At 35.7% G+C, this 27,615-nt stretch overlaps 1 protein-coding gene across 1 annotated transcript in view; it reads right to left on the reverse strand.

Moving 5' to 3' along the window:
• Positions 1–6,173: 6,173 nt before the first annotated feature.
• Positions 6,174–27,615, reverse strand: part of LOC121411986 (homeobox protein engrailed-1a-like) — a 52,622-nt gene continuing 31,180 nt past the window's right edge. The window contains exons 2-5 of the mRNA XM_041604897.1: positions 23,169–23,228; positions 14,279–14,676; positions 6,385–6,460; positions 6,174–6,205 (exon numbers count right to left, since the gene is read on the reverse strand). Of these exons, the coding sequence (XP_041460831.1) occupies positions 6,174–6,205; positions 6,385–6,460; positions 14,279–14,676; positions 23,169–23,228 (566 nt within the window). The remainder of the gene's footprint in view (positions 6,206–6,384; positions 6,461–14,278; positions 14,677–23,168; positions 23,229–27,615) is intronic.

Raw genomic sequence — 27,615 nt, forward strand, 5'->3', positions numbered from 1 at the left:
GTTCCCTGATCATCTCTCAGAATAAATTTTTTTTTGGCTTTTCTGTCTGATTTTGGAGTGAAGGCGTCCATTGGGGACATCTGAAGTAATAATTAGGTGAAGGGGAAGTCTCTTCATCAGTATAGGAGAAGCCTTTGGGGTGACAGGCCTGGAGAAACCCGGTGAAAGAAGGAGATATGGCTCATTACCTGATCTAGTTCTCACCGTTCTTCCATTCCTTAGTCTATTGGGGTAACAACAATTAAGCCTAGCCCCCTGGGAATTAATGATCTCAATTTCATTGTTTGATATAATCTGGAATCATTTGTGATTTCAAATGATATTTTATTTGATTTCTTGATCAGTCATCGTGTATCATGCCCTCCCCATAGGGTAATATTGTCAGGTTAATATATAGTTGAAAGTTTTGTGCCATTGAAATGTATGATGAAACCAACACTGATATACCGGCAAGAAATATCCACATCGTATATTTATCAAGAAAGAATGCACACAACTCTGAGCAGAATGTCGTGGGTTCGATCCTGGCCTAATCATACCAAATACTCATAAATATAGAACCTCCTATCTTCTAGCTTGGCGCTCAGCAAGATTGGAAAAGGGTAATAATAGCGTGTTATGTTGTTAAGCTCTGTTGGTGGAGTTGTTTTACATCAAACTCAAGTGGCGTCGCTTGGTAATTAATACGTTATTATTATATATTTTTTTAATACTATTTATCGTAATAAGCAGGGCTAATCAATATGTCCAAACTGATGCACTTCATAATCAAATAGATGTCAAGATGGATAGCAGTTACTGTCTTGACGCCTTTTTGTGGTCCCTTTTTCTTGGTTTTAGTATCGACCCTTACCCTCTGGAGGAAATATGGGTACAGTATTTCCCTACCATGCTTAACAAATCCTGATTCCGTCACAAATCTTAAGTAATTTCGTTCTTTCTTTTTTTTTCTATTTCCCTTTTCTTTTCTTTTTCTTTCGTTTTTTTTCCCCATTTCCCTTTTCTTTTTTCTTTCGTCCTTTCTTTTTTCAATTTTCCTTTTCTTTTTATTTCTTTCTATCTCCATTTTCTTATTTTTATTATTCCGTCCTTCCTTTCTCTTGTGGTCAATGAATAACAATAAAAATAAGATAAATTCAATGTTTAAATATTATCGTTATTATATCACTACTATTGTTATCATTACTCCTTAAAAAAACCCGCTGATTTGTTGAAGCGAGTAGATGAGTAGTAAATATATATATATATATATTATTCACCATAAATATTAAAATTAGAGTGGAAATGCGATGAAAAGTAGAAGCATATTTGCCGTAACCATATAATTGCCTGTAGGGTTAGGACATGCGTGGTTGGGGCCCGACTTTTACCACCATTCGTTTCGTATTAGCAGACGACGAGCACACCTTATGAAAGTCGAGCCATAGAGGGAGTGCCGTATTGGGATTACAAAATTTGAAGAAGGAAGGATGACGAAATATCTATTCATATAAGCTTTCCAGAAATCCTTCACTCTCACTCCCCCGTCCCCTTTCTCTATAGTAGCTCTGAAAATTAATATAAATTGACATCGATGTTAGGTAATCCTGTGTTCATATCAATACAAAGAGGAGCAAGAAATACAGACAGAAAAACTGAAAGAAAGAATGAAAGAAAGAATGAAAGAAAGAAAGAAAAGAAAGAAATAAAGAAAGTATGAAAGAGGGAGATGGAGAGATGAAAAAAAGGAAGAAAGGGAGTGTATCAGACTTCTAAAGCTGCAATGTTAAGTAATAAGAAAAAAAAAATCACATGAGCTATTATTATTCTTTAATCGATTTTCCTGCGATTTCAAATTCCTTGTTGGTTTGTGTTTTCTTGTCTAGTTTGAACGATGTACCTATCCATGGATGTACTGACAATTAATGGCATAGTACCACGACCGTTCTATTACAAATTTCGTTGTTGATATTTTATGAAAAAGGGAATACACGATTTCATTTTAGATTAAATGTTATATGTCTTTATTGGCCACCTTGAAAGGTGTGAGAGAACAACACACATATACTACTTCCACAAACATTGACGAATGAGTTAATGTTTAAGAAGGTGAATAATAATGCATATAGGGGTTTGATTCAGTGGAATATATCAACATTCAGTGATAAAAAAATACATTGCAAAGAAATCGAAGTTGAATTTTGATCGCCATTGACTATGACACGGAAAGGGAGGTAACAATAGAATTATCCCATTTCCTTCTTGTAGCAGTACATCCTGTATTTCATGATGATGTTTAACAAAATGAATTACTGCGCAATTATATCAGACCACATCTATTATTTCGTCCCGAACGATTTGCCACGATCGAAAAAACAAGTCATCGGTAAGTCATTGCTAAAGGCGTAAATGATGCTATCGGAATGAGATTAATAAATTTGATATAAAACGAAAGATGGAATTTATTCGGAAATATCACTCAGGACTTCTAAGATGGCAAACACATGACGGTAAATTGTAACGCTTTCTGTGACACACCGGGCTTAGCGTCTAAATCAGATCCAGTACACCTTTGGTGTAGTATCCTATACATCAATCATCGGCATACCTGTTGGTGTAGAGCTCCCTTTCATTATCATATTCTCTCTCTATCCCTCTTTCTTTCTCTCTGTATTTCTTATGTTCTCTTTCTATATTATCTTTCCCTTTTTTACGTCTCCTCTCTTTATATTTAGGCTACGCTTATCGCCGTCTTTCTCTTGATCTCTCTCTCTCGCAGTCTCCATGACTGCCAGAACCCAAACTCAGTAATTTTGGGGGCTCATGATAATTAGAGATAATTCATTCCAGGCATTATTTAAAAAAAAAGTTCAAAAGATCTACCCTCGGTAAAAAAAAAATAGAAGTGAGAAATATAACGAAAGTTAAAACGAAGACTCCATTAAACAATATTTCAAATCATTTTTTCACCCATGTGGCTTCTTCAAGCTATACACAAGCCTCTTACACACACACACTCACCCTCATACACCCACATACATATACGCGCACCCTGACACCCACATACAGCCCCATGTACAGCCCCCCCCCACACACACACACACACGAGTGCGCTCCCGCACGCGCATAGGCCTATAGTGCGTTTTCATGTCAACGTCGAGATCCCATAGAGATGTATATTGACACTAGAGTAATCGCTCGCATTGACGCGCGCGTAATGCGGCTGTGATTCCATGTATTGCGCAGCCGCCATCTTAAAGAGGGCAAGAGCGCGGATTTATAACACACGGCTCTATGGGAGAATATCACATATTTCACTTTTTTACATTATATTTTCAATTTAATGCTGTATGCAACGTTAAAATCACAAGGCAAACAATTTTTATGTTAAAATATATGATAACCATGCATATTTTATAAAGGAGATGGACTGAACATCCAGAAAAGGTCGACTGAGTAGTAGTTATTTATAGCCATCATATAGCATATACCGTGACAAGGGTGTCAGATAAGGTCAACTTAACACTTTAGAGTGTTCATATGTTCTCTTGATTTGGTGCTCATTTGACACTCAGTGTTCAAGCAATATACTGTATTGAAGCAACACTTAGAGTGTAAAATAAACACCAAATACTCAGAAGTGTTGAAACAACACCGTGACATGCAGGTGTTGCATAGAAATATTTTAACAAAAATTATTGTTGAAGTTACACTTCACTGGAGTAACTCAACACTGTCTAGTGGGGTATTTTAAAAAAATACCCTAGTGTTAAGTTACACCGTCAGGCTGCAGGTGTTGAAGAACTTGAAATCGGACACCAAATGGTGTAAATCCGAACCGTGAAACAACACCAAAGCTGGTGTTGGTATTTTTTTACACCAATGGGTGATTCAATTAAACTTTCGTTTAAATGTTCGTTTCTGCAGGTGTTCGAGGGTGTCAAATGAACACCAAATGGTGTCAACTTCATAACATTCTCCGACTCGTGTTCAAATCGAACACCAAGACTGGTGTTGATATATTTTAACATCCTAAATGTGTAATCTTAACACCAGTGGCAGTGTAACTCCAACACCAGATGGTGAGGTCCTTTATTGATTGGGCTGCTAGATTTAACACCCGTGGTGTTAAATATAGCTATAACGTCGCATAGTCTCCAATATTATATTTAATGGGATTATCAGTGATTCACCATATGATTTCTACCATTTCTACTTTGATTTCCTCAAAATTAACTGAAAGGAGGGGAAACTTCAGACCAAGCCCTGATCTACATCATAGGTAATGCATGTACAGCAACCTATTTTTTCCCCCGTTTTCTGGATGTTCAGTCCATCTCCTTTATAAAATATGCATGGTTATCATATATTTTAACATAAAAATGTTTTGCCTTGTGATTTTAACGTTGCATACAGCATTAAATTGAAAATATAATGTAAAAAAGTGAAATATGTGATATTCTCCCATAGAGCCGTGTGTTATAAATCCGCGCTCTTGCCCTCTTTAAGATGGCGGTCGCCCCGAACATGGAATCACAGCAATTTGATGAAGTCCGCCCTCTAGTGTCAATAATATACATCTCTATGCGAGATCCCCGCTCTCCTCCTCCCTCTCCTTTGCTTCATCTTTATGCCTCCCCCTCTCTCTCTACATCTCCTTCTCTATATGTCTCCTCTCTCTATATGTGTCTCTCTTTTCCCTCCCTCTTTCTCTCTCCCCGTCTGCCATTACCTCGCTCTTCGTCGTCCTTCTCCTTTCTCTAAGAGAAGAAGATTTACTGTCAGTAGTTAGAGCACAGATGAAAGACAGGCTTCGATGTCTGCTCTGATTGATCAGTCGAATTGTGACGACGGTGGATTATACAATCAAATCAAGTTAGTTTTTAGTGCCGAAAGCATGATCATTTCTTTTTCTTGTATCAGGGATGATCAAATACGTCGTCATCGTTTTGACAACATCCCATGACCATCATATCATCCTCGCTTCATCGTGGACTGGATAAATTGGGTCTTTGAATTCATAATTACATTACGATTTTTTATTTTGCAAGTGAAGATGGCGTCTTTTTTTTTTCAAATATCCCATAAGACCAACAAAAAAGGGTTACACGTTAAACCTCTATCAAAATATCGTTGGGCAAAATGATATAATAACTACACATTTTCATTTGAATTTCATTTGTTTAAATTTTCATTTAGATTTTCATGACAGGGAAATGGAGTAACGTAGATAAATTAATATTAAAGTAAGAAGAGCCGAAAAAAGAGAGATTCGGATCTCTTACCACTTACATTCAATAGAGAAAATACGTCTTTGGGTCGTCTTTCCCCTACTAAAAACACCATGGAGCCATCCCTGAAATCGACATTAAATCGGCTCACGAAGATATCCATTGATCTGTATTTAAACGTCAAAAAGATGGAGGGGCTACAAAGAGTGATAACTTTTGTTACATTATGGGGATTACGAATAATACATTGAGTTCATCATGATTTTGATCTACGGAAAATGGCAAAATTGACAATAACTCCAAAGCAAAATGACGGTGGATGGGAAGTAAAGAATCTAAAACCGTGGAACCAAAATCAATGTCATGTTAGCATTTCGGAGCAATAATTGTGCAAAATGGCCGCCAACACTATTAACTCTCCACAGAGCTTATATCAAGCCTTTGGTTGGCAAATAAATTGAAACAAGTCTTCTACCCCAACCCACCTCTGACCTTTGATAAAAGGTATTTTTAAAAGGGTTTTAAAATAGTATTTATACGACCCTGGATCAGGTGATACACCCCAACCTCATAATACTTTATCACGTGACTCATCGTAGAACAATCACTTCACCCAGCCTCAGGGTGGTAGCTCTACAAAACTGCCAGGTACAGATCCGTTTCAGGAAACATCGGCCCTTCTATTCAAAATCAAAACCAGTTGATCTCTTCATATTTAGGTTTTTTTTCTTTATTTCTGTATATATTGAGAAATCGGCGCAGAGCCCTGTCACAATCAGAAAGTTAAATAGATTTGGCAAGCATGACAGATTGGAACAATCTGGATGGGTATGCTGATTGACACCAGGTAATCATCACAGGGTGTATAGACAAGAAGAGAAATGAAGGTTTGAGGATGGAATGAAGAGATACATATTATTCTGTTTCATTTTCTTTCTTGTATAACTGTGTGAGCAGGCAAGATTATTTAAGATATTGATAATGAACTTTATGGGCTGTGGTAAACAAAAATCATAGCTGTAATTTGAAATCATTATGTATGAATGACAAAATAACTTACCAAAAGTCTACATCGCATTCATCATAGTCAAGAAATCATCCTCACCACTACCACGATCACCACCATTATCATCATCATTATCATCATCATTATCAACATCATCATCATCCTCACCCTCAACATCCTCATCAGCCTCATCATTATAATCATCATCATCATTATCATCGTCGTCATCATCATCAATATCATCATCATCCTCATCATCATCATAATCATCATCATTATCGTCATCATCGTCATCATCATCATCACCGTCATCATCCTCATCATCATCATTATCATTATCATCATCATCACAAATATCATGATTGAAAATAATGATCGTCACCATCTTAAGAATCCTCATTACCACAACTACCACCACTACGAAAATAACCATATCACCATGATAATTCATCCTGTACTCACAAGCGACAGATGTATCGCTAGGACTATTAAAAAATACTTTCTCTAGAAAGACAGATCACTATAAAATCCGGAACCCCCTCCCCGCCCCCCCCCCCCCACCCCGTTTCATATTACTCGAAGTTATATTTTCTTATTCAATCTATACAAAGGTTATTTTTATTTAAATTAATTCAATGTTTAACAATTACTTTAACGAAACGTTCATACCCTATTTTAATTTATATATTGTTGGTTAAATTAGCTGCATTTTTATCAAAAAAATGAACCCTTTACATTTATTGTTATTTAATCACTCACGGTTGGCATATTATCATTGTCAATGTTTTCACTAAATAAGTTATTTAATGATCTGTGTCTTACTTTTGTTTTATATTATTATTTTTTATTTATTGCTTGTATATTAAACAATTTTAGCTTTCAGGTTTCCTGTTTGATGTTGTCTGTAGTTCAATTCAAAATAGTTGAAGTAGCGTAGCCTATGGGATCTGGGGTTTGATTTCCGGCCAAGCAGCCTATCTGCATAGCTTTTTATTGGCATGGTACATTACATGAATAAACATGATAAACGAAAGTTATAAGAACATTGGTACCAATGTGTGTATGTTAATAAACCTTTTAAGAAAAAGAGCGATGAAAGATTTTACAGAAAATCAGACAGAAATCCACAGAATTAGTTTTTAACTCGTCTTACATCATGTCCATCATATATGTGATCTCATAATTGTATTATGTATGTGATTTCATGCTTAATTGAACAAGTCTAATATTATTTTTATAAGCACATGGTTTTAGACAAAGCAAACAGTTTTTCCTGATTTTTTAGGACAATCCCTGGATTGAAAAAATCTTTTGTCATCAGTACAATTTCATAACCATTGTTTGAATGAAATACTGAATGGATTTGAAACGATTTTTCTTGGCGGGTGAGGGACTATATGAACAAAAGATGAATATCTATTCCAGTTTGTTTAAATCTTCAATGCTTTTGGAGTTTTTCGCATATATTTTATGTGTTTTCTTTAAGGTTTCAAAGGAGGTACGGGCTGGATGTGCCCCATCTAAATCCTCAATTGAATCTTATATAATTTTGTTACATTGGACCAGACTACGTCCCTGGTTAGAGTTTATATCTTTCATCTCTCTCAGGTGACAGAAAGGTTGGCACTTCCCATATTTAATCCAAAAGGTGAGGAGTATTGATTTACTAAAGTCATATCCCAAGTCTAAATGTGTTTTGTCATTATCGCTCAAAGAAATTCAATGATTTCTTTTCTTATTTTTGTTCTTTCTTTTATATAAGTTGCATTTTCTAACGGCAATCAAACTATAATTTCGATATTTGTTTTGACAATTGCATAAAGCATCTCCTGTAAATATAGCGCACCTAGACGGTGCGTTTCCGCTTTAAGTACTGATCCAATTTCGAGACGATATCGTATTATCTGCTCAGGTGACTTTGCAAAAATATACATATATATAAATGATGAATATGATTTTCTTAGTGGATGTACTTGCTTGCCATAACATTGTAAGATAAATCAGAATCGGCACAGCAAAGAATTTGACTAATTAATAAAGTAAAAATACATGGGCGGAAATCCCAGGGGGACAGGGGACGCGTCCCCCTACCCAAAATAATAGGGGGGACACTATATCAAATGTCCCCCTACTATTTTTTGTCTTTTACGATGGGAAAGAAATAAATCATACGAAATCCCAATAAAACATGTATTTTTGACGAGATCTCCTTACTTTTTGGGTGATAATCCTTTTTTTTTGCTTGTCAAATTTAGTTATGTCGAAATGACATTACAGTTGGGGTGATAACTTTTTTTCTTGTCAAATTTATTTTGGTCGAAATGACCTTACATTTTCGGTGATAACCTTCTTTTTTTCTTGTCAAACTTTCCAGCCCCTGGTACTTACAAAATTAAAACTCTGGACTTTACGAACTATGTTAATCCCATTTTCACTTTTCAATTTTATGATCATTGTCAAAATTGGAATATGCTGATATACATACTTCTACGTTTTTAAACATGTCGTAGTGCAGTGATAATTACAAAAAAAAATAGTATAAAACGGATAGGGTAAGTTTTTTCAATTTCCAATAAAAAGATGTATGCAGTGGTTCCTGATGAGTATATCAAGCAAGCATACATAACATCTTCTTTAAAAACACATAATTAAAAAAATCTTCTTAAGAACTAACGATTATTTGAGTACATATCCCATTTAAAAAAATAAAGGAAGGTCATTTACGAAAAAAAAATTGTCAAGAGCTAATTGCGCAATGGCTTATGGAGAAGGCAATGATTGCCTTATAATTTTTCACGATTTTTCAGGGCCCACCAAGAGAATGGCTACTTTAAGTAAATACCAGTAATAAGAGATAATTATTATGATAAATATGTACATATATAACTATTTTTACTATTTTAATTATTATTGGTATTTTTATTGTTATTGAAATTATCGTTATTATCATTATTATCATCATCAACATCAAGAATTAAAAAAAAGATATTTCTAATGTATCACTGTCCTAGGGAAATCACACTGAACTTTGTTTTGTCCTTTTTTTTCCAAGGGTAATTTTCATTTCACTCTATAATTTTACATTGCTCACACTGTATAAAAATAGTTCAAATGATAGACAACACTGTGACATTTTTTCACAGATCGACCACACTTTAAAGTTCCGTTCCTCAAATTGTTAAATTTATGCCCACACTGTAAAATCACAATAAATTCACTTTCGAAAATAGAATATCGCTGTGCAAAACATTATAGTAAATACAAATGTTAATATTTATTATTACAGAGTTTGTGAGCCTATGGGCCAGAGTGTGAACACACAGTGATTTTTTCCCCTCTAGGCAGTGGCGTACCGTGGATCACGACATTTTTGTAATCATGATACATACCTGTCTCACTGAACAAAAACTTCGAGCGCGAAGCGCGAGCTGATATTTATGTATATATTGATCCCAAACAGAAACATTTTAATGTTTATTTTGTAGAAATTAATGAAAAACATACGTATCTCACCATAGTAATCTATTGCGAGCGCCAAACGCTTGCTGATTTTGTAAGAATTACACCTAAACACATAAAGCATTTTTTGTAGTCATTGTAATCACGAACATTATACTTTTTCACTAATCAAATATATCGAGCACGAAGAGCGAGCTGAAAATTTCTAAAATTCAGACCTTAAGAGGGACATTCTAAGGCTTGTTTGTATATATATTCACTAAGACTATAAGTATTTCACTAACCAAATGATACGAGCGCGAGCCGATTTTTTTTTATATTCAGACCTGAAAAGGGGATATTTTAAGGATTGTTTTTAGGCATTCATGAAGAGCAGACATAATTATCTCACCAATCCTCTCATGCAAACGTTAGCACGGACTAGAATTTCTTTTATATTCAGACCTTAAAATGAGGCAATCACTTTAAGTAGTCATGAAAACGAAGCGTATGTCACTACATAAAACAATAACTCGAAGTGAGAGGAAATATATTTGGTGTACATTGACTTGAAAATATATGTACATGAGGATTATGTACAGACAATGCGAGCACAAGGGATGGTGAACACATAGGCCCTAAGCAAATTATGTTTCATAAAGGTATAACAAATATTTATTACGTCTTGTGTAATATAATATAGTATACATAAAAGAGTATACAATAATTTCTTCTTCCCCCACTACGTTTCTCTGTGTTTTTCTCCCTCTTTTTCTCCCCCTTTTTTTGGTCAGCCAATGGGGGGGGGGCACGTGCTCCCCGTAGTTACGCCAATGCCTGTAAGTTCGTCAACCTAAACACACTTACCATCACCATCATGATCACATCCCAAAACATCTCCATATTCATCAACAATGAAAAAAAGTTTGATTAAATTAACACTCAGAATTAATATATCATATTTTATTACATCAATATCACACATAATTTGTTCCACATTATTATGATACTCCACAGAATGATGCCTGTATATACATAGCAACAAAATAACTGTTGACACCTTCAAAATTGATATTTGATATTTGATGACTTATAATTATGTAAAATTCGATGACCTAGTATATAACTACAATTGAAAATGAGTAAAACATTAGTAGTATCTATTTATCAGTCCTCTTGATTCACATTTGCGCAGATAGAGTCATGGGGATCGACATAATTTGTATCATCTTGCCTAATTTCATTACATTAAAAATGGTAGCAGTATGACAAATCAATAAAAGAATTTATTTCAAATTTCAACATTTCAGACGTTATAGCCAATATCAATTAATGAAGATATCAATCACAAGTGTTGGTAAATCACATGTATGAACATTTTTGTCACTTATGATAATTGATCACCACTTGCAAACTATCATCACTCGCGATCAAATTTCTGCTATTGATGAGAAGTTGCAATAATGTTATAATCCGATCACCACTGATGATGACTGGCCATCATACATCAAAATACTGCTTTCGAGGAGCGAAAAGCATGTTAAAAGTCAGAAATGACATGTGCCTGTTGCAATGCTATCACATGTGATGATAACCTGTGAATGACATGTTTTTGATCACCACTTGTGATTAACGCTATCCATCTCGTGGTGATCACGTCTGAATCTGCCCAATGAGTAAACGACTTGCTTGAAATTTCTGAGAGCCAAGTTGATAGAATACAACGATGTGTGCGGCAGTGTATTTACTATAATATACACAAATATTAAATCCATGTAACTCTATCATTTCACTATGTATTATTTACAATATTTCCAAATATCTACACAATGTACAAAATATATTATTCAAGTAACCTTCTGCCGTTTGTAAAATATCGATGCGATGACCTGGGAGCGTTACACAAAACGTATAAGTAGTGGATTTCACCGATAAAATGTGCTCTCTGCCAATCGTATTCAAGGATTCAGGGGCTTATAAGTGTTCAGGGAAATCACCTACAAAACGCTTCATGAAATTTTCCCTGATAAAATTCTAAGTATGTAGCTATAATTCAGGCAAAGATAATGAAAGCAAAATTATATGTGGCATATCAGGCGATGTATTGTAGGCCATTCAGCATGTGGTCCCAATAAAAATGAACTCATTGCCGCACAGTGTGTTCGCAGTGTGTTCACAGTGTGGAACACAACGTTAAATTACCCTCGCACTGTTAGAATACTGTAAAGTAACAATGAATTTATATTCACTTAGTCCACTATAGATGAACATTCATAGATGTCCACAGTGTGCAATTTTCTTCACAGTAATGAAATTGAGAATTTTTAGGGTGTGTATTCATATATGGCCCAGTCCACTATGTGAACTCACTTTGAAATCATATAGCTATTTATTAGCTCCATGGTGAAATCATGTGAGACACTGTTCTTTCCAGTTGTGAAATGTGTATACATAGTGAAGAGGAAGAAGACTCTCTCTCTCATTTTAATGGATAGGATTTATATATTTTCTTAATAATAATCCGCTTTCATATAGCGCTTAATACATCGGAACGACGTGTCTAAGCGCTGTACAGATATATTATTACCCCGGTCATCGGATTCAATCAGTCATTCCAGCACACAATATTTGCACATCCTCCACTCCCTGGGGAGTATTCCAGTCAGTCGCCTGTGAGGCGCACACAGTACTGGACAACCTTGCCAAAGGACGCCAGACTGCGGTGGGATACGAACACACGACCCTCTGTTTACAAGGCTAGAGTCAGAACCACTACACCACGGCTCCTCCGGCTTCTTCCTAGAGATATGTGTCAGAGCTCCTGTCTGATTTGATACATCTTTGGCTATTATCTAAATACAGTCATTTTTTCCCGAGGATAACACAATAAAGTTGTATTCAACGGCATAAAAAATTGAATAACTGAATATAATACCAGATGAAGACCAATAGAAGAAAATAATGTTTGTTATTATGTCATGTTTTCTGGAAGCATAAATCTCAGATCATGTAAGTCTTTATTGAGAGTGTGACATGAGATTTTCAAATATACTAAAAATATACGTATACCACACCTTTACTTGTTGAAAAAAAATATGTTATTATTCAAGTAGTAAGATGTGTCTCATATTCCATTGAGATGAGGTATGATTATGATACTTTGTCAGACATGACAGTCGTGATTGGTTGGAGCCAAGACAAGGGATGGACGGCTTCAAAACTAATCAACAACTTTCCACGACAAATTAATATCTCAATAAAAACAAGTTGACATCTGTTCAAGACAAAATTAACAAAATCTAATACTTAAGAATGTGAACAATCCAAATGACTAATCTAAATGAAGCGAGGAAAGAGGATCTGGGACTCGTTAAAAAATAGTTGCGCACAATAATTCAAACGAAAGTCTCACGCTATGAGCTCTTATAATTTAAAATTCATCTATGATTTTTGGAACTGCATTATTTATAATTACACCTATCTCTGCAAAAGGACGGCAATATTTATGAATGTGTCCTTTATTAATGGTGGCAAATTGGTAAAAGCTTTTTATACGTACACAACAAAAAGGGACGATATTGTTCGTATTGATTGTAGGCAAACATAAGAAATTAAATAACACATAAATTACTGCAGGAGGAAAGATTGGGCAAAATAACAAGGCACTGATGATATTGTATGGGACTTCATCGTAATGATCAAGTAAATAGAGTGCGTATTGATGCAGGGGGGGGTCTTCACATGTGACGTATGTTTTATTCGCAGTGGAATGGATGACGATGTATGAATACATCTGTTCCACATCACACGCTATTCCTCGATGTCTAGTATCAATTAAATCACCGGATTGCCTAAATTTGTATCGGAAAGGCATTCACATTTCCTTCTGATTGAAAATCTCGAGATTAACGAGATAAGCCAGACGTGTGGGAATCTCGAGGAACATACTTTTGCGCTCTTCCATTTTTTTCATTACTGTTATTTGTGTGTGTGTGTGCGCGCGCGCGTGTGTGGGAGTCTTTGGTGTGAGTGTGCAATCCTTGTGATTGATCGTAATCATGCCTATGAAGATCAAACGAAATAGAATTTCAGATTTCATGATAATGATTACCTCTGTCTTAAAAGAGCATCGGCTCAGTTAGCGAGAAGCCTCGGTTATACACTTCTATTTCGTTTTGCTGGGATTAAATGGGCGTTAACTCATATCTTCTGCAATAGAGATCGATGTTCTTCTACTTCACACATAAATTTTCTTCACAAAATTTCTTTTGTAAATCACTGTATTCCCTTTTGTTTTACAAAGCGATTCATTGAAGTGATAAACTGATCTGTCGATACGATTTTTCTTCTTAATTACTCTGGATTTCTCTGAATATTTATGCTCTTAGAGATGTCTATAATTTATATGATGGGTCATATGGAGCACAGATCGTTCTCTTCAATTATGTCAAAGTGTCAATCCTTTAGTACTCCAACAATGAAGAGTGATTGCAATCTAATACGTTCACTTGTTCCCATAGGATTATACCTTCCATCAGTCGTCAACACAAGTCATGAAATACATTACGATATTTATATAATCACATTTTTCTGAAGCTATGAGGTCTCTGTTGCGTATAAGTTAATGTGTCAACGAATCACCATCAGAATCACTTGTGTAGTCCGATCTACTGCAATCACCGCTGGTATTTTGTCCATTCATGATCTTAGTGTCCATACCATCTCCTTCTAAAGGGACCGTTGAATGGTTGTAAAGACCCTGAGCCATGAGTTGTCTCGCCAAGTCATTCTTGAGTCCACTTGCCTTCTTGATTTTGGCTCGCTTGTTCTGAAACCAGATTTTGATCTGTGATTCGCTCAGTGTGAGTTCTTTGGCAAGGGACCTTCTGCGCTGTTCGGTAAGGTAGTTGCTCTGTTGAAACTCTTGCTTCAATCTTTGGAGTTGGGACGCACTGAACGCTGTTCGAGGCCGCTTTTCGTCTGCCTTCTTTTCCCGCCGTTTCACCTTTCGTGTCCGAGGCCCTGTAAAGTGGGAAACGAAAAAAAAAAACACGAAACTAATCCATGAGGAAAAAAAATCATTATACCATACCTCACAAACACTGCTAAAATACAGATGCTATTCAAATTAGGTGGAAATACAAGTTAGAAGTACAATCATGACAATAATAAGACTGATCTTTGTCATCTTGTTTTAATACTTTTAGTAGAAAAAGATTTACATTTATCTTTATTTGTAATAAAAATAAAAATAACATGCTAACAAAATAATGAACATCCTTCAGGGGACACCCGTGCGAAATTAATAGACACAATAAATTATAATGCCAACAATTGTAAAACAAGCCAAAGCTTCTTCTGCATGGGAATTGCGGCCACTCTCCTTGTTATGGAATTAGTAACAGGAGGAATAAAATTACCCACGGATGTTTATGCCAATTTAATAGACAATAAAACTATGAAATGTTTCTTGTTACTTGTTTCTTGTGAATGCTTGTGTGGACTATAAACTACGTTTTGACAGAGAGGCACATTTTATACACTTTGTTTCCCCATTATAGTCGCACTGAGTCATGGGGAAATATACTGAATCATTATAGGGTCTAATATATATTGTTGGATGTATCTGATATAGATATAGGAGATATTACATGTCATGCACTCTTCTGATAGAATAGATGTAAATTTGAATGTCACTGGTGTGTTTGTGTTTTTTTTTGCACAAATCAACCGTTATTAGCAACTCAAAATATCTAGTTGATCAGAAGATGTACCACAGTGAACATTTTGATTTAAAACAGACACAAAGGACCTACAATGATGAGAGTTTAGAGGAGAGATCTTTGATATAATGATATTCACCTTGGATGGAAATATGGGAACAGGTGAGAAGGGAATATGATTTGATATTTTACGTTTTTATTATTGAAAATTATTGAAGGTTTCATCACGAAATATTTGATTTACGCAGATGTCTATTTCGGTAGGAAAAGATGCGAATTCACGTCCGCAACCTAACTGCATTTCGAACCTCTCTTAAATCTTTCTGCAACAAAGTGGCAACATTTTCATATGTTTTTGATCAAGCTAATCGGAACATGTCATCTTATTTTTGGCGCAAAACATTTAAATATGAAATAATGTGAACAGACGTTGATGTCTGTTTAATTTGTTTAAAAATAGAAGAATATTATCAAATAGAAATGAAGAGTCTAACATACTCTTCTCTCTCATCGAAGTGATTACTTTAAGTTGAGACGCAAAAGCTACAGGAAGAAATTGAGATTATTATTCACCTTCATATTTTTCTTTTACCCTAGATAAATTGAGATTTTCTTATTTTTATGGGGAAAAATCCGCAAATGTAAAAAAGAAAAACATTTTAGACTTAATAAGATGACTTTGCAAATGTGATTACTATGATATAAATAATGACTTTTAGCTTAAGTGGCATATCAGGTGTTTTACGCCCTGTGATAATCATTTAAATCACGCCCCTTTCCTATCTGAACTACCCTGCTCCATTATGCAAGGGATCAATTACAACCGATCTTTGACACTCAATTAAATAATAAATATTAACCTTGCACATTTTGTCAATGAAACTAAAATAATGATTAAAAACCTGACATTCATAAAATGTTTTCTATTTCTTTATTTTGGTTTGGGAGTAAATATATCATTTACCATTACAAAAAAAAGCAAATAGTGTTTAACCGTAACAAGAACTGTAAAACCTTACGAGGGCCATTCATTGGAACAAAACAATCAGTGAGAGAGCGACCTACCTAGTTTCAGAAAATGTCGAATATCACACCCTTAATGCTTATTCTGGTCATAAACTTTGTGAATAATAAGATTTTTTTTTTCATAATGAAGAGCTAATATGAATTACTCTGCACTTTAAAGCCCATAAAACACTCATTTTATATTTTAGATTAAACTTCAAATTTGGTCGGGAGTTGGGCGAGATCTCCGAAATGTATCAATTTCTATTCTATTTAATTTCTACTTTGATTCATTTATCTCTTTATCTTTTTCTTCTTTATCTTTTTTTTCGTTCTTTGCGCATCCTCATTGCAGCCCGAGGCACGAACCCTTCCCAGAGGAAAGACCACTATTTATTAGATGTATTTTCAAGATTCCATTTATTAACAAAAATGTCATTATTTCAAGCACGATTCACTTACGTGTTACACTTCAGAGAAATTAAGTTCAAGTTCAAGTTCAATGTCTTTATTTCCATTTCAGTAAAAATCAAGTTCATATTTACAACACATAACATTATAAATGCATTACTAGTCATTAAATATTTACATACATAAAGAGAGCAGAAAAAAAAAATGCATTTCATGTACAATAATATAGTAGAAGAGGAAAAGGGGGGAACTAAAAAAGCGAAGCTTGTGGGTTAAATGTTCCCCCCTGGAACAAAAATTTAGTACATTGTGTACACGAAGAAGATGATAAAAAAAAAAAATAAAAAAAAAAGTTTAAACAGAGTAACTAAGCTAAAACAAAACAAAAAAAAAACACATCCACACCACACAGTCAATCACACAGGTATGGGGGGGAGGTAAGTGTGCCTAGACAATTGCGCCTGGAACAAGTCGCTCAAAAATTTGTAAAAAAAAAAAAAGAAAAAAAAAAAAAAAAAAAAAAAGTTTCAAGTGGACCAGCCACAAAGAGAGAAAAAAAAAATACATATATACATATTTAGTGACTATAAGTGGATAGCAAGCTTGATTTGCATTTTTGTTTAAAAGAGTTTAAATAGCTGCATGATGTAACATTCACATTCAGAGTATTCCATATCCGAGGACCTTGATGACGGATTAATCTCAGTGAGCGATTATTTTCTACTTTTGAATAGTGTAATTTTGAACTTTGTCGGGTATTGTAAGAGTGAATATGCTTATTTTGTTGAAAAAATGAAGAGATATTGCTAGGTAATATTGTTTTTTTTAGTTTGAACATTAGAATAGCAGTTTGGTAAGTATGAATATCAAATATATTCAAAGTTTTAAGTCTAAAGAATATTGGTTGAGAATGGGCAAGGAAATGAGAAGATGTACAAATTCGTAAAGCCTTTTTCTGAAGTTTGTGCAAGGGTTCAAGTTTTGTTGAACCTGTCCCTCCCCATGCTATATTACAGTATTGTAAATAAGGAAGGATTAAAGAATTGTATAGCATTATCAGATGTTTTTCAGGAAGAATAGATTGGAGTTTAAATAAAATGCCTATACTTTTTGATACTTTCCTACATATTTCCAATCTATGCTCACTGAAATTAATCTTATCATCAAGGGTGACTCCAAGAAATTTAACATTTCTGGTCATTGTAAGATTGACATTATTCATAATTAAGGAAATATTCAATTGATTATGAACAGTATTTTTGTTTGAGAAATATAAAAAATTGGTTTTTTCATAGTTGACAATTAGTTTGTTTGCATTAAACCAGTTAGTAATTTTAATCAGTTCACTATTTGTTTTGTTTATTAAATTAAGAAGATCATGATCTGATGCAATAATTGCTCAAAGACATCCTAATCATAAGCTTATCATTTTCAAACTAATTGCGTAAATCTTGTTTGTTGGTCATTAATGAGTGGCGGTATTCTGTCTCCTTTTGACTTGATTGTATAAGAGAAGCAAAGTGATTTGCGGATTATGATAAATGAAGCTCACATCTCCTCCCCGGAGACTCGTCGAAGGCGATTTATTCTGGCGTGCAAGATACACCGATGTGTCCCCACTGGCCTAGAGTGCACTCATTATGTTAAACAGCCTTATATGTGGCCTTGTTACTCATGGTGAGCAGTGTTTAAACATTTCATTATTCATGTGGCATGTGAGTGGTGGGGATAAACCTCAGCTAGGATGTCTTCTAGCTTCATTGACCAAGTCGCGCATGACGGCGATATTGACGAGGGTGAGAAATGCACGTCCCTTTCCCGAGTGAAGCAACGGTGATTTTCGTTTTCTCTCAGGTCCCTTGGCGTCGAAAGCGAAGAGGCGGCACGGGTGAAGACTACCCTTTCCGCTAATTCTTGGTGCGATGCTTCCCAACTCGTAATGGAGCCTGGGGTTAGGTTAATGAGGCGAAGCGGCGCGCGCGCTCTGCGACTTCACACCTCTACGCGACTACAGATTGGCCACTTTATAGCAGAGATTGCCCCCTCTAGGCTTCTATTACCAGGCGTGTGTTGCAACTCATTATCTTCCTGAGCCACGCTTCGTTATAGCGGCTAGTAATTGGCGAGGAAGCATGATGGCGGGGGAGTGAGTCTATAATGACCCTAAACGCCAATCGAGACACGTAAATGATATCTTTGTGATTGCGATATTGAGACGTCGTTGCCAATACCAAAATCATTTGAAAGTCATTACAAGGGCTTATTGGTGTTCCCATGCAAGATGCACCTAGGGCCCAACGCCAGCATCCCCCGAGTAAAGCCAATCTTGGTGGATGATCACCCAGATGAGATATCAGTCGAAGAGAAATGAATTCAATTGGCAGAGATCGGCGAGCATTTTCACACCACAGGCGGTTGATGCGCAAGATGCCTCATCTCTATCCCATACAGCCTCTAGAAACCATCGCTGACAAACACAACTTTGGTTATACATTGAATGACTCTTCGGAGACCCCATCCGAAAGATCTTCCACATCTGTTGCGATGACATTTTGACGACGTTCATTACCATGCCACATACACTGTCTCTACCCGCGACAAACACACACACACAACGTGAAAGAACTGAAAAGTTCATCATCAGCATATGTCGCCTAATGAGAGGAGAATAGTAATGATTATTAACCATTAAGGTAACCATTCATCTGGATAGACAATTCCATTTTAAGGGTAGTCTTCTGGGGGTCGTTAGTGGATCATTCTCCTAGAGTACGATAGAGAGGTTAATCACTGCTCAACGTCACAGAATCATACTCCATCTTCTCTCTACGACAAAACCCCGAGAAGCGATACCCCTTCTTGCACAATCACGGCTCTTTTATTTCAAATAAATCATTTTTTCTTTTCCAGACGCACATCTAATAATTCATTCTGATATTTCCTTACCAATAAATTCACCCTCGGGTGTGTAATCATCATTTTTACTGTGGCGATGGGTTTCAGAGGCACTATACAGCGCCTCTGTGTGGCAGTCTACATACATTCACATCCGAATTTTGTGGTTTCGCATTTGGCCAATCATACTTGATAATTCAATAAAATTAGTTGAATGCTTTGTACTGAAAAATATTGAATAATAATCTTATCTACATATTTTTATTTTTAAATCTTGTTTTAGTAAAATGAACAGAATTCATAAACGTAAAATCGAGTATGTTGTAAGTAATCATTTAATACATTTTAAGCCATCATCCCCAATCGTCACATAACAATCGATTAAATCTATGTTTCACACGCTATTAATCAATAATCTTAATCTCGCTTCCAAGCTAGTAATGATAGGAGCTGTTTCCCAGATCCAAGGTATCCTACGTTCATATCTTCTGAAGATGTCTATTAAACTTCATGGGGAGTGAGGCGAAATCATGGAAATTCCTATTTCGCAATGGTTACACTGTCATTGAGACAACGAGGAAGACCAGATACATTTATACATTTTGTAACAATGTTATTAACAAGTCCATGAATATTGCCTGGAAAAATACTACATATATAAGCGGTGAAAGATATAGATTTTTAGCAATACGTATCTATTGATGAATCTATATTATGAATCTAATAAAATGTAGAAAACAAATATATTGTGATATTAAAATATGCTCGATTTTCTTCTCGTTCAAGTTTAATAAATTGTAGTATATTTTTTGTTATTCCGGTCTTTGCTCTTATAGAAATGCAAGTGGGTAAAATCGAACATGTCCTTACTTCATCATTGTGTTATCATGAAATGATTACACATTTTCTTAAACATAATTACAACACAAAACTTTTAAGTTCCGGGAAATCTAAATCCCAAATTATCTTCAAACCGTTTTAAGCCGGATGACATCAAAGCAAAAGACAGACTGTCAACGTCACTTTACTACAATTCCATCATCCAGTGTAGGGTTTTATTCCATTTTTTACTGAGTATACATCAAGAGGAGACCATTAAGAGTGAAGAAAATTTGCTTTGTTATACTTTCTGGATGAGCGACGAAGCGCGACCGGAGCGCGTAGTTTTTCATTCGTGCGCAAGCTTACACGTGTCGAAGATGCGCTGTGTATAGTTTGGCGCGCGTTCAGACACACGCCACTGTAGGCTACATGGCTCAATGTCAACGTGGACAAAGGGATAATGTACGTGTGTGGGGTCAAATGACAAAGAAACGAGCAAATAATGGACCAGACGTGTTTAAGATGGCATTTTTATCCCCCACAGCACCAAGGATCTGGTGAGTTAACTGAAGATCATGTGAACCGAAGTTAAATGCAAAGCTCGTTGTCTTCTTTTATTTTCTTACACACGTTTCAACCTCCTTTACCTTTAAGAGTTTTATAAGGCATTGTTCCTTATAAACTAAGTTTAGCTTTTCGTCTTATGATAGAGTACAGATTTGAGAAATGGCTAGCAAGTGACTGAATTTACTTTAAATGATAAAAAACACTATATTTTCAAATTTAAGTTAGGTAACATGTTAAAGTTGCAGTAAAATGTGACCGAGGCTTGATTTTGATGGTCTGCTTGCTGTTATACCCAAAGGACAAAGCATTAGGGTCTACGACTCTCAACGAGCATGGACAAACAAATCCATAACATGCAGCTAAAGTAATAGACAATTCTATCTTTAAATAGACAATACATCCGCGCATTTACGTTTGGATGGAAGGTATCTTTAGTAACTTTGCATTGGTACAATCTGATCCATGCTCAGTCGACCATGAGTGACTGTGCGCCAAGCAGATCAGATAAGAGGAGTAGATTCGTGGTTGTACAAGCCCATCTGGTATAGTTCTGGTCAGTTGTCTTACTAATATATGAGAGGCGAATTATGATGGGTCGTTCACAAAGAATAACACAGTAAGCAGCATTTTATACACGTACATACCATATCATATACCTGTATACTTATCTAATTGAAATAAAGGATTTTGGAAGAATTAGGGGGTGACGTAAAATTAAAACATTTCTTCTTCTTCCCTTTTAATGTTACTTTAACTTGAGGGATCCACGCTCTACAATCGATGATTTCTAATGAATCTATCCATTTTGAAAATATATGTATTGTACTATTACTTGTTTATCTAATTTTCCCGTCGTAATTTTTTCCTGCTTATGTCATTGTGTTCTATGAAATATGTTATGGGAATTTCTGTAAATGTCTTTTTTTTATTTTATTTCTTGCACTTTGTTAGAAATGAAAACAGATTCCAGCCCGGCCCTCAATCAAACGCAAAAGGGAACATGTTTTGAGCTCAGGATTCGCCTTTCAAATGGCAGAAATGTACAGGACCCGATGGCACAGTAAATATTATGGTAAATATTGGTTCCTTTTGATTTGCTGCTGAGTGCCGTTACCATAGTTGTTCACATGTGATGGCAATGTCTTATTGACAGTAATGGTTACTTTATGCAGCAGGGGCATATTTATATACACGTATTAAAGGTATGTATGTTCTAACATGTATTCTAAGTATTTCATAATAATTCTCCTACCATTAATAGTAGCTTATTGTGACTTAATTTATGCACAGGTTGCGAATGAAATCTATAACATGATTTCGATGAATATCACCAGGGGCGGATCCAGGATTTTCCAAAAGGGGGAGGGCCAATTTTTCGGAAGAAAAATTTGACAAGGAAAAAAGGTTTTCAAGCACAAATTTTTGACAAGCAAAAAAAAAGTTTTCAAGCACAAATTTAGGATATCTAAAATTTGACAAGCAAAAAAAAGGGTATTCAATTTAAAAAGAGGCAATTTTACATTATTAATTTTAATTTTGCTTCTCAAGGGGGGGGGAGCCGCACCTGTATATTACTGATTCACATGTATAGTTTTCGGCATTGTAATCTAGGTGAATCCATACAGAGCATAGCTTGTAATCTTTCTACATTTACAAACTTATTTGGATGTTACGAGATGTCAAAACACGACAGCTGATTAATTTTATTACGTTCGTGTCATTAATAAACAACACTTTGTTATAGATTTCAACTATGCAAGAATAAGTTTTCTGTTAATATTTCTGTGGACAAGTTCACAGACTTGAAATACCATCAGAAAAGTGGACCCTCTGTCTACATCAGATGAACAACCCATAATAATACAAACCTATCATGTCTTTGCCTAGGGATATACATTTTAACCCCGAAATACTGGCCTTCACGTGATGATTGTTGTCTGTCATAACATGCACTGACATACCTGGACACCCTCTATACCTACACCCATTTCTATGACAATTGATGTCTTAAATCCACCCCAATTCAATTCGGACCCTTGCAAGACAGAAACTCCGATAGTCAACTCCATTTATACCACTGCTATTACCTACTTGGACTATGCTTCATACGGAAGAGTCCCGTTTGAAGCAGCTTCTCGGTGATACCAAGCACTGTAAAATTGAGATTGACACGAGACAGGAGAGAAAATAAAGTCTAAATCCTAGGGAGACGGGATCGTATTTGATTGGGAATATTAAGAGAAAATAAACAGATGGAACGATCACTGTTTGGATATGGATCGAAGCGACGAGAAGGTTTGGACAAACAGAGCACTCCAAGGCGGACATAAGTGCGAAGAAACCCTCCAGGAATCGACGACGAACACAGAAATACAGGAGGGCAAGCAAAGAAAAAAGTGCAAACCCTCAAAAATCCTGAGTGCGAAATGACAAACCTATTTCCCTGGTTATTGTCGTAATTCAGCAGTCAAAATAGGAAGAGAAAATATCCTAGAAGCAGGGGCAAAACAATTAGGAAAGATAAAATCCCGAGATATGGCGCGAAATATTCAGGTACATAGTAGTGAAATTATGTTCATAAGAGAGTGGGCCCATTTTATGAAAAAGTAGAAGCTCGATTTGATGGTTAATACATACAAATTTCACAATTGTTTCATAATGATAATAAAATACTTGTTTGGGATGTATGTTGAAAAGGTCAGGTTCCCGTCACATGACCTTGGTTTTGATTGCTCTCGACATGGTAGTTATCGTAGGGTAAAGGAAATAACAGTACGTTTTACACTACGAAGCCTCTTTTCACCGCAATCAACAAATTTCTCTTCTTTTTTTGAGCGAACAAATGATAAGAACTAAAAAAAAAGACCTCACTGTTCGTAATATTTCACCGAATGTTTACATGTCTTATTTACCTCACACCCAATAATTGTTGCTTTGCATTGTCATTACTTCATTCATCGTCACAGTAATTTGGAGAGGAAATCGATTTTCTGCGTTCTCATGCCAATCTTACGCACCTCGTTGATACCATTGGCAGGGGTGCAGCGACAACCCCTTCAACCATATCAAATTATCACCTCTCTCGTCACCCCATGTCCTGCTCAAACTCTGCCAATCGACTGGTGTGCAGTCCTAGCCCGTAGATCAAGTCAATATACCCTGGTTCGAGAACGAAGAACAATCAAATACATTAGGGGCGAGACATAATTCAAACCTCAAAAACCCTTCTTAATGGATGGTGCTTTTTTTCACGTTGATATTTCAAAAAAAGTTTTGACAAAAATGAATTTATATACTATTTTTCTTTTTCGTTCCCATTAAAGAAACGTTTCAGAGCCTAAAAAATGGAAAGACTAAATTGATCAATTCCTACATTAAGCATGTCAATTTGATTTGAGTAAAAGTAGAAAGGTCAAATAATCATAACGCTGTAAATAACATCAAAATACAATCAATATTTTTGTTTACGTTTTCTCACTAATCACTGCTAAATACTGTCGTTGCACTGCAAAACAAAGAGTCGATGATATCACACACTATATTTTGTATGCGTATATTTTTTTAATGTCAAATTTCCATAAAATTCACATTTAATAATGTTCCCATTAAATCAAAATGATTTACCGTTGCAATATCTTTTCATGTTCAATGAAGAGTAGATCGACGTTTATTGGAGCAAAGTACATTTACCAGATCTTTAAAGCTGAATATGAATAGTACTTGTCAGGGCGCCGACTGGTCTCACATCATGCTCACTGACGTATCTCACATGATTCTTTTAATAGGCAATAGTTTAAGATTATTTTTTTTCTTCTTATTTATGATTTTTCAGTATTATCAGAGAGTTTTTTCCAAACAAGTTGGCTTAACATGCAAGTACAAAAGACAATGACGTATTCATATTGTATGTGAGAGGGTGTGCATGTAACTGAAAGAAAAAGAGAGGGGTATGTCTTTTTTAAGTATCTGTAATGGACTGACGTCTAATACGCAAACGTAACACAACAAAACTTATGTGAATTCAGTGAAAACTCTGTGCTTCAACATTAACGCCATTTTCTTTAATAAAAAAGATGTCAAAGGCAAAAGAAAATGCTGTTTCTCGTGCAATAAATAATTTTAAAAAGAAGTACAGTCTACAAATTCATTTTCAAATTTAGCTTATTACCAAAATATTATTTTCATTCACAGGTGTGCACAAGACCGCAATCTACGAAAGTAAACTAGAAACTACGTAGATTGTAACGGGGAAAGTCCATCCACCCACCCTCTCATGGGAAGTCACACACCCTCTAGAATAGAGTTGATCATTCTAAATTGATGTGATAATGTAAAAATTTGATTCAGATTGACAACACACGTGTTCACATCATGATTGTTTTGATTCATAGTTTTCCTCTCTTCTCCCTCAATTTTCCTTCCGCGGTTTGCCGAAAATTATGTCTGTGAAATCGGGGATTTGATGGCTAGGGTATAAATGTACGGACAAGATAAGAGCAACAAAGAGAGAGAGAAGGGGGGGGGGGCAATAAGAAAAATAGAGACATCTCATGATAAAGCAAGAAATTAAATCTATCGGGAATGAATGCGTTATACTTATATGGCTACTTTTTTCCAGCGGTTAGTCAACTTTTACTTTCTGAGATGTCGGTAAAAAAATAGCATGAGTCTGGACAAATTTTCTTACCATATATGAGACGTTTTGATCCTAACCATGCATGTTAGGGTCTAACAAAGTAATAGAACTGTCGATTTAGAATGGAAATGGAAAACCTATAGATTAAAAAACCTTCGAAGGATGCATAAATTCAAGAGCATATTCTATAAAGAACAGCGAAAACATATGAAAAATGCATATTATGGTGTCACAATAATGTTGTCTGGAAAGATGTTTGATTTTTTTTTCTTTTTTCAATTTGAAGGCAATAAACTATTTAAAAATACAAATACTGGCAGTATATTAGGAAGCCATTAATAACATAAGCAAATATATTGTTATCAGCAAAAATTTATATGGAACACCCTTAATGAGACATTATGCAAATAGAAACCTCGTCACATAATATCCTAAATTCAGAATACCCAAGAGAACAGCACCCTAAATATATGTTCGGTCGTGTGAAATAGAAGCCATTATCGGATATTCAGGAATATAAAGACCGGTGACATAATTTTCCTGTCCACCGCATGATCTGATTGTCATCCTTCAAGTCCAAGACTCTATCAGAATCTAGTTCATCTGTGGATGTTGTTCTAGATATTCCCATGAGAGATCAACCCAGTATCATTTATCACGAGAAAAGGAGGTCCTGAGAGTTGGTAATAGTTTCTGAAGGTGATGACGTATGGCAGTAATGAAAATGTCATCTCTTTTGGAGCGTTGCGGAGGGGTGCTAGAGGAAAGGCTCTGTGATTAGAATGGTGTGGTGTTTGGACATCAAGAGCGGTAGAAAGAGAGGCATCGGGGAAGGTTTAGAAGGGGTATATCGCTTGGTCCTTTGGGGTGCTAGGCGCGATGATGGATACCCAAATGGACCGTGTTGGAAGGGGAATGACCAACTCCGGCGGACGCTCCTTGATCCCATCTTTCCGATATGCCGACGGGCCTCCGATGTTTTTATCCCTTCTCATTTTCCCTTATTCCTCATTTTCTCTTTCCAGCTTTTCTTCCTGTGGAGACCCCTCTTCAGGAAAGATGCGTTCGACTTGAGGAAAAAGCTTGTTGATATAGCTGGCCGTACTTTGAGCTAATGTGTGAAAGAAAAGCCAAAGGTCAACATACTCCTCTATAAGAGGTCACTTGTAGAGCATTATTATTCATAATATTTTGAGCTTCCATTGATTAATTCGCTAGTTTACTTCATATGATTGGTCCATCACGATGCCATTACTTGTTGGTAACTTGATTGACCATAATTATAATGGACCAATTACTGATAATTATTTTCGACACTGTTAAATCGCTATGCCGAATGCTAAATAAGGATGTGCTTTGGTTGCAGTAGCTGCGCTCTAATACGCCCCCAAATCTGTTTCGATCTGTTTAGCCCTCTACCGGTAATTGCGACACTGCTAGGTATCGGTTTATGAACCCGCTTGTAATAGGAACCCGGCGGCCACAAATCAACCAATTTTACAACAAAATGATGGCTTCATTGATTGACCGACTTATATTGGTTCTCTTATATTCATCCAGTCTTTTCTTCCCCTCTTTTTTTCTATTTCCCCAAGAAAATTTCATAACTGCCTTTTATTCTGCATTACCTGATAGTCTGCATGCTGGTCTGTTCTCTTCTCTCTCTTAGTTGCGTCTATCGCTTATTTTTTTTCTCTTCACTTGTATTGCTATTTTCCCTATTATTTCTCTCTTTTTGTTGGTCTCTCATTGTACCTTCATTTTACTTCACCACTTTTCTTGCACTTATTTTCTTTTCATTTCGTTCTGAGGATAAATGAATTAGACTGAAATAAGGTATACGGTCGTCCAAAACTGAGGCTCCCCAGTCCGTCGTTAACAATATTCGAACCCAAAGACTCC

This window comes from Lytechinus variegatus, chromosome 3 (assembly GCF_018143015.1).
Source record: "Lytechinus variegatus isolate NC3 chromosome 3, Lvar_3.0, whole genome shotgun sequence".
Classification (NCBI taxonomy): Eukaryota; Metazoa; Echinodermata; class Echinoidea; order Temnopleuroida; family Toxopneustidae; genus Lytechinus; species Lytechinus variegatus.